The sequence below is a fragment of the Onychostoma macrolepis genome, chromosome 20 (genome assembly GCF_012432095.1).
Source record: "Onychostoma macrolepis isolate SWU-2019 chromosome 20, ASM1243209v1, whole genome shotgun sequence".
Classification (NCBI taxonomy): Eukaryota; Metazoa; Chordata; class Actinopteri; order Cypriniformes; family Cyprinidae; genus Onychostoma; species Onychostoma macrolepis.
The window spans coordinates 11,251,903-11,268,501 of NC_081174.1; the positions used below are offsets into that span (position 1 = coordinate 11,251,903).

A 16,599-nucleotide genomic window follows, 5' to 3' on the forward strand; every position below is an offset into this window, starting at 1 on the left:
GTGGATTTACCCTGTTTTTGGATCATATTAAAGACTGTTCGTTGATCCATGACTCAGTCGTTCCTTCCGATACAGAGTCTGACAAATATACTGTATGTACGTATGTACTATATGTGTATGTGTATATATATATATATATATATATATATATATACACACACAGTATATACAGTATCTCACAAAAGTGAGTACACCCTTCACATTTCAGCAACAATTTAAGTATATCTTTTCAAGGGACAATACTACACAAATGAAACTTGCATATATTTTAGAGTAGTCAATGTGCAGCTTGTATATAAGTACAAATTTACTGTCCTCTAAAAATAACTCAACATATAGCCATTATTGTCCAAATAACTGGCAACAAAAATGAGTACCCTAAATGAACATGTCAAAACTGTGTCCAAAGTGTCAATATTTTGTAGGGGCACCATTGTTATCTAGCACTGCCTTAATCCTCCTGGGCTTGGAGTTCACCAGAGCTGCTCAGGTTGTTGCTGGCATCCTCTTCCACTCCACTCCACCATAATGACATCACGGAGCTGCTGGATGTTAGACACATGGTGCTTCTCAACCTTCCATTTGAGGATGCCCCACATGTGCTCAGTAGGGTTCAGGTCTGGAGACATACTTGGCCACTCCATCACCTTCAGCTTCATCAGCAAGGCAGTTGTCATCTTGGCGGTGTGTTTGGGCCGTGTTTGGGCTGCCGTTCGGCCCAGTTTCTGAAGGGAGGGCATCATCTTCTGCTTCAGAATGTCTCAGTACATGTTGGAATCCATGTTTCCCTCAATGAACCGCAGCTCCCCAGTACCAGCAGCACTCATGCAGCCCCAGACCATGTTGCTACCACCACCATGCTTGACTGTAGGGAAGACACAATTTTCTTGGTACTCCTCACCAGGGCGTCACCACACATGCTGGACACCATTTGAGCCTTACAAGTTTATCTTAGTCTCACCAGACCACAGGACATGGTTCTAGTAATTCATGCTCTTGGACAGGTTGTCTTCAGCAAACTGTGTGCAGGCTTTTTTGTGAGCCAGCTTCAGAAGATTCTTCCTTCTGGGACGACGGCCATGCAAACTGACTTGTTGCAGTGTGCGGCGTATGGTCTGAGCACTGACAAGCTGACCTTCCACTTCTGCGACCTCTGAAGCAATTCTGGCAGCACTCATACGTCTGTTTTTTGAAGCCAGCTTCTGCACCTGACGCACAGCACAAGGACCTAACTTCTTTGATCGACCTTTGCGAGTCCTGTTCCAAGTGGAACCCGTCTTGGACAACCTCTGTATGACATTGGCCACTGTACTGTAACTCAGTCCCAGGGTGTTACCGAACTTCTTATAGCCTCGGCCATCTTTGTGGAGAGCAACAATTCTAATTCTCAAATCCTTGAGGTGCCATGTTGAACATCCAGTGGTCAGTATGAGAGAATTGTACTCAAAGCACCAAATTTTAACTGCTCTAATACAAGATACAAAAATTTGTATGGTCCTGTCAAGCAGAAAAAAAAAACATGAACATGATGAATAGGACATGTGGCCTTGCATGGTTAAACGACGTATAGCTGTTATCACTCACTTTTGTTGCCAGCTTTTTTGACAATAATGGCTGTATGTTGAGTTAATTTACAGTAAAACTTTACTGCTATACAAGCTGCACATTGACTAGTCTAAAATATATCCAAGTTTCATTTCTATAGTATTGTCCCTTGAGAAGATATTCTAAAATGGTTGCCGAAATGTGAGGGGTGTACTCACTTTTGTGAGATACTGTATGTACATTCCAGTAAAATGTACAATAAAATATTTTTTATTAAATAAATTAATATTTTTATTCAGCAAGGATAATTTAATTAATTAAAAGTAACAATAAAGCTATGTACAATGTTACAAAATTGCTGTTATTTTGAACTTTGAACTATTATTCAAGGAATCTTCAAAGAGTGTATCGCGGTTTCCCTAAAAATTTTCACAACAGTGATAATGTTTTCTTGAGAAACTAATTAACATTTTATAATGATTATATATGCAGCACATAGATATCCAGTTCCATACAACTATGATTTGGTCAGCAAGGAAAAACGTGTAATGTGTATATGAAACAGACACTAATGTTCGTTGATTTTAAGTTTCAAAATCCTTAGACAATCATAGTCATGCTGCTTCAAACTCTCAACCCAACTCTCAGCTCAACTTTTGAGTGCAGGCGAGTGACAAATCAACCCATTGGGTTTCTAACACAGGTGGCATGGCTCGCTGGGGTTTGCTCATCGAGAAGGCATTTATCACCTGCTTTTAGTAACGCATGGTTTGGCAATGAACTATATGCGTTTCCACGGAAACTTACCTTTGCCATGCCAACCAACTCCAACGCTCGAACTGTGATCTCTCACAGAGATTGGCCACTTTACAGCTATCAGCGAGTTCATTAGTTAAAATGCATACAGATAACAGAAGTGGCCGGTTTTAAACTAACAGTAACCATAATACAATGGCCATCACAATCATTTTAATGGGTTTTTTATGGAGCTGTTAAGTCGTGACGTCAATCTGAAGACCAACCGGAAGGCCATGGCTTTCCTTAGAAATGTTTGTGGTGAACATTACTTAAAGAGACTTTCACATTTGTTATGTAACATAAATTACATATTTGCATGTTTACATACACAACAATAGTCTGATTTGTTGGAAAAGAAACAGTTCCAGGTCAAGTTGGTTGAGCAAATGTCTAAAATATGAGAGAGAGTTAATTTGTTGGCCATTTTTGGTCAATGCAGAATTCTCCTAATCACATTTGTGTTATTTCATAGTTTGGTAACTCTTTAATATAGGTACCAATTCTCACTATTAACTGCTTATTAGCATGCTTAACATATTGGCTGTTTATTAGTACTTATAAAGCACATATTCTGCATGACCATATTCTATTTCCCTAATCAAACCCAACAACTACCTTACTAACTATTAATAAGCAGAAAATTAGGAGTTTATTAAGGCAAAAGTCATAGTTAGTGGTTTGTTAATAGCGAGAATTGGAACTTATAATAAAGTGTGATCCATATTTTTAACGATATTGTTTTAAACTATGTGGAAATAGTCATGTTAAAGAATGAGTAAAGTAATTTTGCCGAGTACTAGAATAATTTGTTAGTTTATTTTTTTGTTAAATTTAACTCTTTCCCCACCATAGACAGAATATGGTTATACAGTAGGGGGCGCTATTAGACATCTTCTGAAAGAGTACTGAATCTCTGGATCAAAACACAGATGAAGAAGAAGCAGAAACAAGCAATCGCATATGTAAACAGATGCATATGTAAAATAACATGATTAAAAAAAAAAATTTGTATTTTTCAGACTAAGCCCGAAAGGGATTCAGAACAAACATCAAAGCATAGATGGAGTAGTTCGCTTCCAAAAACACCCCCAAAGGGATAGTTCACTTAAAAATGAATATTCCGTCATTAATTACTCACCCTCATGTTGTTCCAAACCCATAAGACTAATGAAGTTATTGAAGACTAATTAAGATATGTTTGATGAAATCTGAGAGCTCTCTGACCCTGCATAGACAGCAACACAACTGCCCAGGCCCAGAAAGGTCCATGTGACATCGAAGACTGTCTCGGAAGAGAAGAAATCATTGAATAAAGTTATTTTTGTTTTATTTGCATATACAAAAAATATTCTCATAGCTTCATAAGATTAAGGTGAATCACTGATGTCACATGAACTATTTTAACAATGTCCTTACTATCTTTCTGGGCCTTGAACATGGTAGTTGCGTTGATGTCTATGGAGGGTCAGAAAACTCTATTGTAATGTATTATGGGTTTGGAATGAAAGGAGGGTGAATAATTAATGACATAATTTTCATTTTTGGTGAACTATATATATGGTGGCCGAGAGAGCTCAACGCACTGCAACTTCAGGAAACACATGCAAATAGAAAAAGCACCAGCAAATCAAGAAAACATCTTCATCAATTTGACAGCAGGTGCTGCAAATGCTCACAACACAACCAACTAAAGAATTTTATGTGCAGCGCGTTTCTTTGTTTGGTTGTGTTGTGAGCATTTGCAGCGCATGTGTTGTCAAATTGATGAAGTTGTTGTCTTAATTTGCAGGTGTTTTTTTTCTATTTGCAGCGTGCTGAGCTCTCTCAGCCACCCTAGAACTATCCTTTAAGCTAGAATAAAACTTTTTTGTGTATTTTCTGTTGACATTGGTTGTTCAGATATTAATACAGCATAATATTCTGGGAGCCATGAAAATTTTGTGAAAACGATCAAAAATGTTGGTGGTTGGCTGGCAACCTTTTTAAAAATGCTGGCGGGGAATGACTGAAGACATTCAGAAACTTGCTGTTTATCCTAAAATGTAATGGAAACATTACAGGAACGCCTTCTCATGAGCCTGCTGCCCAGAAATGTTGCCATGGAGATGAAGGAGGACTTCCTGAAGCCACCAGAAAGAATCTTCCATAAGATATACATCCAACGACATGACAACGTCAGGTACAGAAAGAACAAGAGAGAGTGTGTTTCAACAATCAAGCCATTTATGTCGAAAACCCACACTTATTCCATGAATGAAAGATGAGAGCATTACACATAGTTTTTTTTTTCCAGACTAGACAGACATTGTCAGTTTCATTGTACTTAAATTGTGATTGCGAATACTGAATCAGTGAGTCAATAAGAGTCAACAACTCTCCACTCACGCACAGTCGTCTAAGTTCCTGAGTCTGGCTGCCAACCAAAGCTCGCACAGCATGTACGGCGCCCACAGCGCTAGTGCTATCAACTCAAGAGCTGCTCAATTAACCCACACTGCCCACACACGTGGAGAGACGGAGAGCGAGAGATGGAACAAGGCAGTGCTGGGGGGCAAATTCACACAATAGCCCATACACACATATGCCATTTCAAAGACCCATTCCAGCCAAGAGATTGGTGAGTGAAAGATGATGCATACAAGTAACTTTTCCATGACTAACTGACTGTCTAAAAGATTAGGTTAATGCAGGCCCAGCTCCAGATCAGAGACGAAGAGAGGGCTTTATCTGTGAGCGCTATAAAAGCTATATGTTTGTACTCTCATTCATATCTTGCTGCCATGTTTGCTTAGTTTCGAGATATAGGTTTTATTGAGACCATAACCTGAATCAGAATGCCATTTAACTAAAGACTCTGGAGTCATTAGTATATTACTGTAGTTTTGAATTTAGATTTTTGTTTTCTTTCATGTTTATTTTGATTCCTTTCAATTTAGCTGATATTAGTGATTTTTTTTAATACTGTATATATAGTTTAGTTTATATTTAGATGTTATTTAAATCACAGCATTGCATTTTCATGTTAATGAAGTCCGTTATAAAGTTTGAATTCTTTATATTCAGTAATACGTAATCTAAGAGTAAAACAAAAAATAATTTGTGATCATTTAAAATTTCATTTTAATTGAAGTCAGCATAAAACTAAAATGCACCATATTTTCTAAATTCATGTAATCTGTATTTCTTTTTTGCTTTTTGACCTTGTAATTTTTAATCAAGAGCCCATAATTCAATCTTCTGGTGAAACAATACTTCTCTCTGGTGGCGTACCAGTGTAGTAAAAAGTGTAGACACTATTTTCACTCAGAAATTGCAAGTAAATTTCATAAATAATTACAAAGAAATGACAAATAACACGCTGAAATAAACATAAAAATTTAAAAGACTGAAATAGTATTTTCTTCTAAAAACTCCTCCAATAATCTTTATTTTATTTTACAACTTTGAAAAATCTTAATTTTTTTTTATTTATTTTTATTTTTTTACAGTATATACCAACTTCTCTAAATTATTTGTCTGCTTAAACCTCACACTTTTCTGTGAGGGGGAAACTCCCATTCAGATCTGCCTCCATCTAATCAACTAACAATGTAGAACCAAGTCATCGCCCTACTGTACTTTTTTTTTCGAGAAACTGTTTCACTCAAATGTTCATCACAATACAGTTTAAAAGTCGCTACTTCTGTCATTGCATTTTTAATTAGTTTTTGTTAATAATAATAACACTACCAACATGATAATCGAATGATACAATGCTGAGTGGTTAATTGGACTATACTTACCAGCCAAACCTTGGCCCCTCAGTTGGGTCAAACTCACGACTGAGTGAGCTAAGTACCCCATGGACCCCTGGCCTGGGCTAATCTGACTGACTTTAATGTTTTCATGAAAAAAATCCAACAGATTCAGTAGACCCTATATACTGCATGTTCATTCAAAATGTTTTTGATAAAACAGTTTTTGAGTCATTCACATGCCGTTACAAAGAACAGTGTAGGTGTAACTGTGTAAGGTCTCGTGTGAATCACCATAACCTGTTGTCCTCTCGTTCTGTGCAGCATCCTGTTTGCAGACATTGTGGGCTTTACCAGTCTAGCTTCACAGTGCACGGCCCAGGAGCTGGTCAAACTGCTGAACGAACTCTTCGGGAAGTTTGATGAACTCGCTACAGTAAGTAATGCTATTGACACGTATGTGTGGAGAGAATCTTAAATCACTGGGCATATGCGGTAACTTATATGATTGCTCACAGTCTGACTGCAGTATGCTAATTAGCATTATAATTATAATCCCCATTAGTGGCCACAGCTTCTTATAGAGTCCCTCTGTGCACTGTGGGAGAGAGGAAGCACTTGAGATGTATTATACTATAGCATCATAAAAATCACAGTGGACTCAAGACTTCTGACTGAGAAAAACTCAACGTGAATTTACATACAATACTGTTCATGAGTAACAGTCAAAACATTTACAGTATAATGTTAAAAAAGATTTCTATTTCACAGTGAAATGCTGATCTTTTAAACTCACTGTTCATCACAGAATTCCACAAAAATATTAAGCAGCACAACTGTTTTCAACATTGATAATAATATGTCTCTTGAGCAGAAAATGATTTAGTAGAAACCACTCTACAACCACTCTACACTCTGCACACACACACACACACACACACGTATGTACGTACAGTCTCTTATTCATTTTATTGTCCGCCACATACAAATCATAAGTTTGATCATTTAGAAAAATGTTATCACACCTTATCCTGAACAAACAGCATCTGGTGTCTTTAATGTTCACAGAACAAACTGTGTGAGACAGGTTATTCACAGAAGTATAATAAAAGCTTAAGAGTTTGTTCTGATCCCTAACAATAGTAATAGAGATACTTGTCTTAGCAAACACTAGTAAATATTTCAGCAGCCCCTGACAGTAAATGCTAAACTGCCGTCCTGACAGCTATGATTGTGTTTGCACTTTTCAAAGGTGCTGTCTGAGATCCTACATGAGTGTCTTTGATGTTGAATAACTGCAAATTACAACTGCAGCTTTTACTAGAGGTTTTTGCTTTATTTGGATCTTTGTCATGCATTGTAATTATCAATCCTCCAATAAGTAAAACTGTGGTTTCTTGTGTATCAGAAAGAGATAAAAGCAGATTAGCTTCAAATTTTTGCCTTCGTAATTTTCCTTTCTTCCAACACTTTCACAGCTAACTTTGTCTTTCTGTATCCCCTAATCAGCAAGTGTAAATCTTTGGCTAAATACAGTCTGTTCCAGAGAAAAGTAAAGCTTTCTGTGAAATGCAGCTCTCTCAGTCACAAAAGCTAAAACTTTTTACGAGTTTGACATTAGCTTGAAATTCAGACAACAGTTGGAAATGACTGACACAGATGGTGTGTGTGTGTGTGTGTGTGTGTGTGTGTGTGTGTGTGTGTGTGTGTGTGTGTGTGTGTGCGTGCATGTGTGTGTGTGTGTGTGTGTGTGCTGTGACGGGGTTTCCCACAGTCTCCTCCTGCCCTGTGGTGCCAGATGGTGCATTTCTAATGAAATAGAGCAATCGATCTGTAGAGTTTCTTCTTTTCTGTCTTTCTGTTTGTCTTGCTCTCTTTAGTGTAAAGCGTTTTATTGTTCTGTTTAATCAATGTGGAGAGTCTAATCCTGATAATATATTTGCAAAAGGTTATATCTGGTGTGTATGTACACTCTATAGTTTAGGGAAAAAATGTCTAAATCTGACGAAGTGTCTCTTTTGGTCCCTTTGGTCACATGATCCTTCAAAAATTAGTCTAACATGCTGATTTGGTGTTCAAGAAGCATTTCTTATTATTATCAATATTGAATACATTTGTGCTACTTGATATTTTTGTGGAAACTGATTTTTTGTGATTTTATTCAGGATTCTTTGATGAATAGAACATTTAAAAGAACTGCATTAGATCTTTTGTAACATTATAAATATCTTGACAGTCACTTTTGATTAATTTAATGCATTCTTGCTGAATAAAGGTATTTCATTAAAAAAAATAAAAATAAAAAAATCTTACTGAGCCCAAACATTTTTATTTTAAAAGTGTAGAAAGTTTAGTTTGGCTACATAAGCAAGTCAGTGACCATTTTAACAGCAGTGCTGCAGTTTTTTTTTTTTTTTTTTTTTGTTTCCTCAACAGAGAACACATTGAAAATTCACTATAAACCTGTTTATCAATACATCATTTTGGCATTTTGTGACTTAATGCTAAATAAAGTGACAAGCACAAAAACAGAAGTGTATATAATATTTCTTCATTTTGATAAGTAAACTCTCATCTGCTCATTTATTAACTGTCAAAATAGGGAAAGATCCTAATAGTTTGTTTCAGCAGTGCTATAATCATTCTTTCATTCACTCATAAACTGTGTACATATGTAAGAAATCAGATTCTGTATAACCTGGAGGATAAGTGACATTAATCATCAGACTTGCTTTCAACTACACATCCAATTTATTGGCTTTGTGTGTTTCTTAAAAATCTCCCATCGTGCTTTTGTGTGTCTGATTGGCAGGAAAACCATTGCAGGAGGATTAAGATCTTGGGAGACTGTTATTACTGTGTGTCTGGCCTGACCCAGCCCAAAGCGGACCACGCTCACTGCTGTGTGGAGATGGGTCTGGACATGATCGACACCATCACGTGAGTGTTTGTGGCCAAATCTCATTTTGTTTTAACAGCAGTCACTGAGCCGGCCAGCAGCAGCAGCAGCTACGTTCACCTGACAGACTGTATTTGAAAGCTATAGTGATTTTATTTGTGTGTGTATGTGTGTGTGAGACCTGCACCACTATATTAATTTCTCTGCTCTGAATTCTAAGGCAGCTTTCACTGCTGCAGTCTCTTATCACCTCACACAGGTGTTAGAATATGCACACACACACACATGCATACACGGACCAGAACTCACACAGAAACATCTCTCTTCTCTCTCTCTCTCTCTCACACACACACACACACACACACACACACATACTTTCTGTCTCACATTAGTGTAGATCTCCTGCTTTGTGCTGGTAGCAAACAGAGAAGAAATTTCTCCTGCCAAAGCTCTCTCTCTCTTCAATCATCAGATCCGGCATTATAGCGAGGGATGAGGAGAGAATAAGGAGCTTTTGAAAAAGAGGCGAAAAACCTGACTCTAGTTTTCTAGATGGGAATATATAGTGTTCAGGGTTCCCACAGTTTTTCACCAATGAATTTTTCTAGGACCTTTGTTTGTGATTTTGTTTGTTATGATTATTTTACGTGATCATTTAAAATACATTTAAGATCTGGTTGCTATAGAACTGATTGTATATGATTCATCATGCATGTGTTTAATTTATTTTTTTTTTACCTTAATTTTTATCAAAATTTCAAAACTCAGTTTTTTGGTGATATATGACAGATTTCTTTCTGGCGGCATTGCTGGACATCTCCAATCATTTAGTCCATATAGTTTTTAGAAATGTTTACTTAAAGGGATAGTTCACCCAAAAATGAAAATTCTGTCATTAATTACTCCCCCTCATGTCCTTCCAAACCCATAAGACCTCCATTCATCTTCAGAACACAAATTAAGATATTTTTGATGCATCCCGTGAGCACTCTGACCCACCCATAGACAGCAAGTGTCCTTACACGATCAAGGTCCAGAAACGTAGCAAGGAGATCGGTAAAATAATTAATGTGACATCAGGGGTGTAACCGTAATTTTACGAAGCTATGAGAATACTTTTTGTACGCAAAAGAAAACAAAAATAATGACTTTATTGAAAATTTCGTCACCTCCGCGTCATTCTGGCTCCATTTTGGAAAGTATCCACTGAACATAAACAGCATGCTATTCTGTGTCTGTGTTTTTTTTTTTGTTTTTTTTTGCGCACAAAATGTAATTGTCAGGGTTCTGGACTCTTTGTTGTTTGTTTTTCCCCTGTCCTTCCTGAGTTTCTTTATTTGGTTATTTTCCTGTTCTTGTTAAGTTCATTTGATTTATTCCTTGATTACTCCTCACCTGATTCTGTTCTCCCTGATTACTTCCTGTGTGTTTATTAGTCCAGAGTTCTCCCTGAGTCTTGGTCCATTCACTCGTCTATTTCCGTGGTGTTACCCGTCTGGCTTTATTTAGAAGTTTATGTTAATAAACAAAGAAGTATTCACCTACCTCGAGTCTCCTGCATCCTTCCCGCACCACAACCGTGACGGATGAACGGACCCCTTCGCAGAAGGATGACTGCAGCTGAGGACGCGCTGTGGGGTTTGCGGCAGGCTGGTCAGAGGTTGGAGCGGTATGTGAAGGATTTCCTTCCAGTGCCAGCTCCTCGCAAGCGCAAGAGCCCTCCTTTGTCCCCGCTGGTTCCGTCCAGCTCCGTGCTTCCAGAGCGCCCCCCAGAGTCCGTGCTTCCAGAGCGCCCCCCAGACTTCTTAAACTTCCCCAATAAATTTTTTTTGGGGGGGCCATATGTCCGTGGCCAAGGCGGGTAAGGCCACGGAAGGTACGGCATGGTCTCCCGAGCTCCCTGCTTCGCCCTGGAGGCCTCCCGTGTCTCCATCCTGGTCTAGCCTCCTGGGCGCCCACCCCCCCTCTCCGGTGGATATGTTACGGCACGGGTTGCGCCTATTGGGAGGGGGGGATAATGTCAAGGTTCTGGACTCTTTGTTGTTTGTTTTTCCCCTTCCTCCTTCCTGAGTTTCCTTATTTGGTTATTTTCCTGTTCTTGTTAAGTTAATTTGATTTATTCCTTGATTACTCCTCACCTGATTCTGTTCTCCCTGATTACTTCCTGTGTGTTTATTAGTCCTGAGTTCTCCTTGAGTCTTGGTCCGTTCACTCGTCTATTTCCGTGGTGTTACTGTTATTGTTAATAAACAAAGATCATCATCATTATCCTTCCTGCACCACAACCGTGACAGTAATCTTGTAGCTTCATAAAATTACGGTTGAACCCCTGATGTCACATGGATTATTTTACCGATGTCCTTGCTATGTTTCTTGACCTTGATCGTGGTAATTCGTGGCCTAATGATCGGGGTAGTCGTGGCCTAATGGTTAGGGAGTCGGGCTTGTAACCTGAAGGTTGTTATGAAGGTTCATATTTTGGTTTTGGGAGTCCCCAACAACAGATTGACATGCATGCAAGGTCAAAAAACATATTCATTTTCTTAAAATATGCATTTATTTTTACCTTATTAGCTCAACGACTCCAAAACGATTCACTCAACGATTTCCTTTTCCAAACCCCTCCTTTGCATGACGCTAATCTGCGGTGATTGGTCCGATTGGTCGATTTAATTTAAAGCAGTGTTTGAGGGTGCAGTGCTGCTTTGTGTACAGCCGTTACTGGGGAAACAGCTATTTTTAACACTCCAAAAGCGGAACCTAGTGGCAAAGAATGAATTTGCATTTTCATTCAGACCAATGCGAAAAGACCAACAAGTGGGCGGGCAATATGCTAATGTTTCATGTTGACGTCAACATGAAACGGCTTGGGATTCGTTTTAAAAATGACTCGTGACTCGGTTGAACCCCTGATGAACTCGTGACTTTTGAGGAACAATAACTTTATACACAGTGTACTTTCAGATTTAAAACTTTGCAGGATGTTTTCATTCACTTAGAGCTGTGTTATACGGAGCCCCTTAAGGGACAAGAAATTCGGGGTGCGAGGAAAAAATATTTTTCAAATGTTTTGCGTTCTCTCGCAAAACTTTTGCATTCTCATAAAACTTTTGCTTTCTCTCGCAAAGATATTTGCATTCCCTCGCAAAACTTTTGCGTTCTCTCGCAAAGATATTTCTCTTGCAAAACCAGTTGAGTTCAGACAAACTCTTCCTGTGTACTTTACAGCTTGCAGTGGTTACAGCTCCGTATGTTCACAATGGAGCGGTTCATAGAGTTTTATTTTGAACTTGGACTCAAGTCTAAAGAAATACAGTCAGTGCTTAGTTCAAGGCATGGTTTTGGGACAATCTAAAATGCTTAATGTGGCTTAATGTTTTAAAACCGTGACATTGAAGTACCAAATTCGATAATAATAAATGCTGATCAAATTATTAGACTAATATTAATAACCTTATTAATAATATTAGCCTACTATTAATAAAGCAGAATAGCCCAGAATATGAACGCCCTGCACGTTAAGCTTTTTCTTCTTTTAACTGTATGAACCATTGCAAGCTGTAAAGTAAACAGGAAGAGTTTGTCAGAACTCAACTGGTTTTGCGAGAGAACGCAAATATCTTTGTGAGAGAATGCAAAAGTTTGGCGAGGGAATGCAAATATCTTTGTGAGAGAACGCAAAAGTTTTGCGAGGGAATGGTGAATTCCCACCCTGAATTTTATCCACTCACCCCAAATTTTTTCCACCACCATGTCCCTTAAGGGGCTATGTAGTGTTATACACTGCATGTAAGGTAATTTTCAAAAATCCATTATAGGGGCACTTTAATGTTTTATTTTAAGTAATGAGAATGTTTTTTCATGGTTTTATTTTTATTTTCAGTTATAATAACCCTCATCCAAACTTTATAGACTAAAAAAGTTCCACCCTACTTTTTTTTTTTTTTTGTAACTTTTTCATAATATATTTCACTCAGATTTATGTCATAGTATGGAAGAAAAAATCTGTCATTATTTCCGTTTCATCACAACTAAAAAAAATGGTCAAATCAGTTTAATCTTTTGTTAATTGTTAATTGTTAATCTACTAATTAATGATTTACAATGGTTTGTGAACAGGTTTAACAAATTAATCAAAAACAGAGAACTTAAAAAAGAGAACAGTTTGTTCACAATTTGGACATCACTGTAGTTTGCAAAGCAAATTTTATTTTTAAGTAATATTTAGACAATGAGATATTGTACAGCAGATTATAACTCAATTATAACTGAAATTTCACTATTTCAATGACCTTTCCAGTTCCCTGGATTGGAACAATTTCCTGAAATTTTGCACATTTTCTTGTAAATTAGTAAATTTACTTTTTTTTTAATTAAAATTTTTAAAGTTTGCTTTAATTGGACATTTATTTATTTATTTAGCACTTAAAGGGGTCATCGGATGCCCATTTTACACAAGTTGATATGATTCTTTAGGGTCTTAATGAAAAGTGTATAACATACTTTGGTTAAAATTTCTCAGTGGAAGGGTTAAACAAACACCATTTTTACCCTTTCAGAAACAGCTCTGCACACAGCAGCCCGTTTTATTGCATGTTTTTTTTAAATGCTATTGAGCACTGCTCACCCCACCCCTCTCTTCTGTGTGGTGACGAGCCGCATTTAATCGTAAAACTTGCTAACTAGCACATTTTTAGGAAAGGCAATTTGCAAAGATTCATAAAAAAAAAAAAAACTTGTAATCGTTGCTTCTGTAGGTGAAGCTGGATCACGAATGATTTGCGCAAACATAAACGCATTTAGGTAGACCTGATGATGATGTGTAGACGCATTCCCTTCAAAAAAAAAAAAAAAAAAAGTGATCCACTGCGTCTTTAGCAGCTCAGATGCCGGGAGTAAATGACGACTGCTATGTTCATTATTACATCCAACAACAAAACACCTCAGACATTCTTGTCTACAACCACTCCGGCGTCGAAACAATCGCGGACTGATGACAGCTCACTCAGGGCGGGTCTAAGGTAAAACAGTGTCAATCAACAATCGTGGGAGCGTCCTGTGTCTGTGTGACGTCACACAGAGAGGCATCTGAGAACAGCTTGATATGAGAAAGGGGATATTATTTACAGGGATTTAAAAAAAAACACTGAGTGGATTTTTATAATTATAGGGTGGATGTCTACAAACACCGCCAACACACATTTCAGTTCAAACAACATGTAAAAGTGAATTTTGCATCCGACCCCTTTAAATAAATTGTTCTTTTGATGAATATTTGAAATTATGTGCGCTCACATGAAATAAAAGTTCCAGCCAAAGGTTATCAGTTGTTTATAAAAAGCTCTATTGGTTGCCCGAATTTTGAGATAAACCTAAATCTGTCATAATTAATTACCTAAATTAGTAAATTAGTGTCAAATGTGTGGCGAACCCATTTCTAAAACTGAATTTGTCACTGAAAACTTCTGCTTTTTTGATGGTTCATCCACACCAGTAGGTGTCAGCATAAAGACCACTCATATATTGAAAATGAAAAGTTTACCTTTTTTGTGAATATATGTAATCAGGTCTGTTGCGGAAGCGACTGAGGTGAACCTAAACATGCGTGTGGGTTTGCACACGGGCCGTGTGCTCTGCGGTGTTCTGGGGCTCCGCAAGTGGCAGTATGACGTCTGGTCCAATGATGTGACACTGGCCAACATGATGGAGGCAGGAGGATTGCCTGGGTCAGTCAGTCATCACATTTAACAACATATTCAGATATTTATGCCATTTCTTCCTAACCTTCATATAGCGAGGACTATATGTCACCCTGGACCACAAAACTAGTCTTACGTGTAAATTTTTCGAAATTGAGATTGAGAATTAAGCTTTCCATTGATGTATGGTTTGTTAGGATTGGACAATATTTGGCCGAGATACAACTATTTGAAAATCTGGAATCTGAGGGTGCAAAAAAATCAAAATATTGAGAAAATCGCCTTTAAAGTTGTCCAAATGAAGTTCTTAGTAATGCATATTACTAATCAGAAATGAAGTTTTGATATATTTACGGTAAGAAATTTACAAAATATCTTCATGGAACATGATCTTTACTTAATATCCTGATTTTTGGCATAAAAGAAAAATCGATCATTTTGACCCATACAATGTATTTTTGGCTATTGCTACAAATATACCCCAGCGACTTAAGACTGGTTTTGTGGTCCAGGGTCACATATGAGCAGAAAGGTGAGAGTGTGATTGTTTGCCCCTCCCCCAACAGGAAGGTTCATATCACCAAGGCAACGCTGGAATGTCTGAATGGAGATTACGAGGTGGAGCCAGGACTTGGCCACGAGAGACACGCTTTCCTTAGCAAACACGCCATCGAGACGTTCTTCATCGTGCCCTCACATAGACGCAAGGTACAAACACATCATCATCATCATCATCATAGACAATGTGAAACCACACTAAAGCATTTCACTTTTGGAACGTGGTGTTTTTTATTAAACTAAACTGTAAATAAAGTACAAGGGAAACTTGTTTTAATCCAGAATTTGACTGGATTGTGAATATTTTAGGCAGTAATATAATTGGCTAGTATTATATTTCTCTTCCTACACGACTACATTGGCAGTAAAGATTTGGTAATTTTACTGCATGAGAGAATGACTGCATTTAATTAACAATTATTTAGAATAAAACAGAGCCCATTTAGCTTTGTTAAAGCACCTCTGAAATCGGTTGATGAGCAGCTGTCTTTCCTCTATTGGCATATTTCCTGTTGAAATAGGAAGTGGGGCATTTAAATAGTGAATAGACTAATTTTACATACAGCCATGAACCATTTGCTTCTTGTTATTGCTATTTTTATTGCTAAAGTTATTGCTGTAGTAGTAATAGGGAAGTATTCATTCTTAAAGACATTCTCAGCATGCAACTGGACAAACATTTGTTGTGAACTTTGAAATTTGTATTCATCAAATATTAAGCAGCACAACAAAATTGATGATAATAATAATTATAAACAGTCCTTGAGTAGCAAATCAGTGAATTAGAATGATTTCTGAAGGATCACGTGACACTGAAGACTGAAGTAATGATGCTGAAAAAATTCAGCTTTGATATCACAGAAATAAATTGCATTTTAAATTATATATTAAAATAGAAAAACAGATATTTAAAATTTTAATAATATTTAACAATTTAGGGTTTTGATGCATTTTTTCATCAAATACTGTAAATGAAAAGAGACATTTTTAAAAAACATGAAAAAATCTTACCAACCCCAAATGTTTAAATGGTTGTTTATACACAAGTCTCTCTCAGGTCTGATAACCTTAACACCCATGAGCTGTTTATTTCTGTTAAAGGTTTGAGTTTCTATCTTAACTGTATCTTCCAGATCTGAGAGATGAGTGCAATGCAATAAAATGATCCACAGATGCACAATCAAAAGCCTTACAAACATCCTTGTCCATCTGGAGTTCTTTACAAATGGATTAGAAGCGTCTTCTTTCTATCAATTTTTTAAGTCAGTTTTTTTTTTCAACCAACAGTCACCGCAGCCATTTTCTCACATTCAGTTAATCTCTTCTCTTTCCTCATTCCACATTTCTTCCCACCCCCTCTTTTTCT

General features: G+C 37.3%; 1 protein-coding gene across 2 annotated transcripts in view; it reads left to right on the plus strand.

Annotated features, from left to right (window-relative positions):
* adcy1a (adenylate cyclase 1a) overlaps nt 1–16,599 on the plus strand; it is a 50,767-nt gene that overhangs the window by 13,045 nt on the left and 21,123 nt on the right. For both annotated transcript variants that reach the window (XR_009267734.1, XM_058757047.1), the window contains exons 3-7: nt 4,404–4,522; nt 6,402–6,513; nt 8,890–9,017; nt 14,544–14,702; nt 15,242–15,383. Coding sequence is in view for 1 of the 2 variants with exons in the window: in XM_058757047.1 (XP_058613030.1) it covers nt 4,404–4,522; nt 6,402–6,513; nt 8,890–9,017; nt 14,544–14,702; nt 15,242–15,383 (660 nt within the window). In the remaining variant the exon portion in view is untranslated. The remainder of the gene's footprint in view (nt 1–4,403; nt 4,523–6,401; nt 6,514–8,889; nt 9,018–14,543; nt 14,703–15,241; nt 15,384–16,599) is intronic.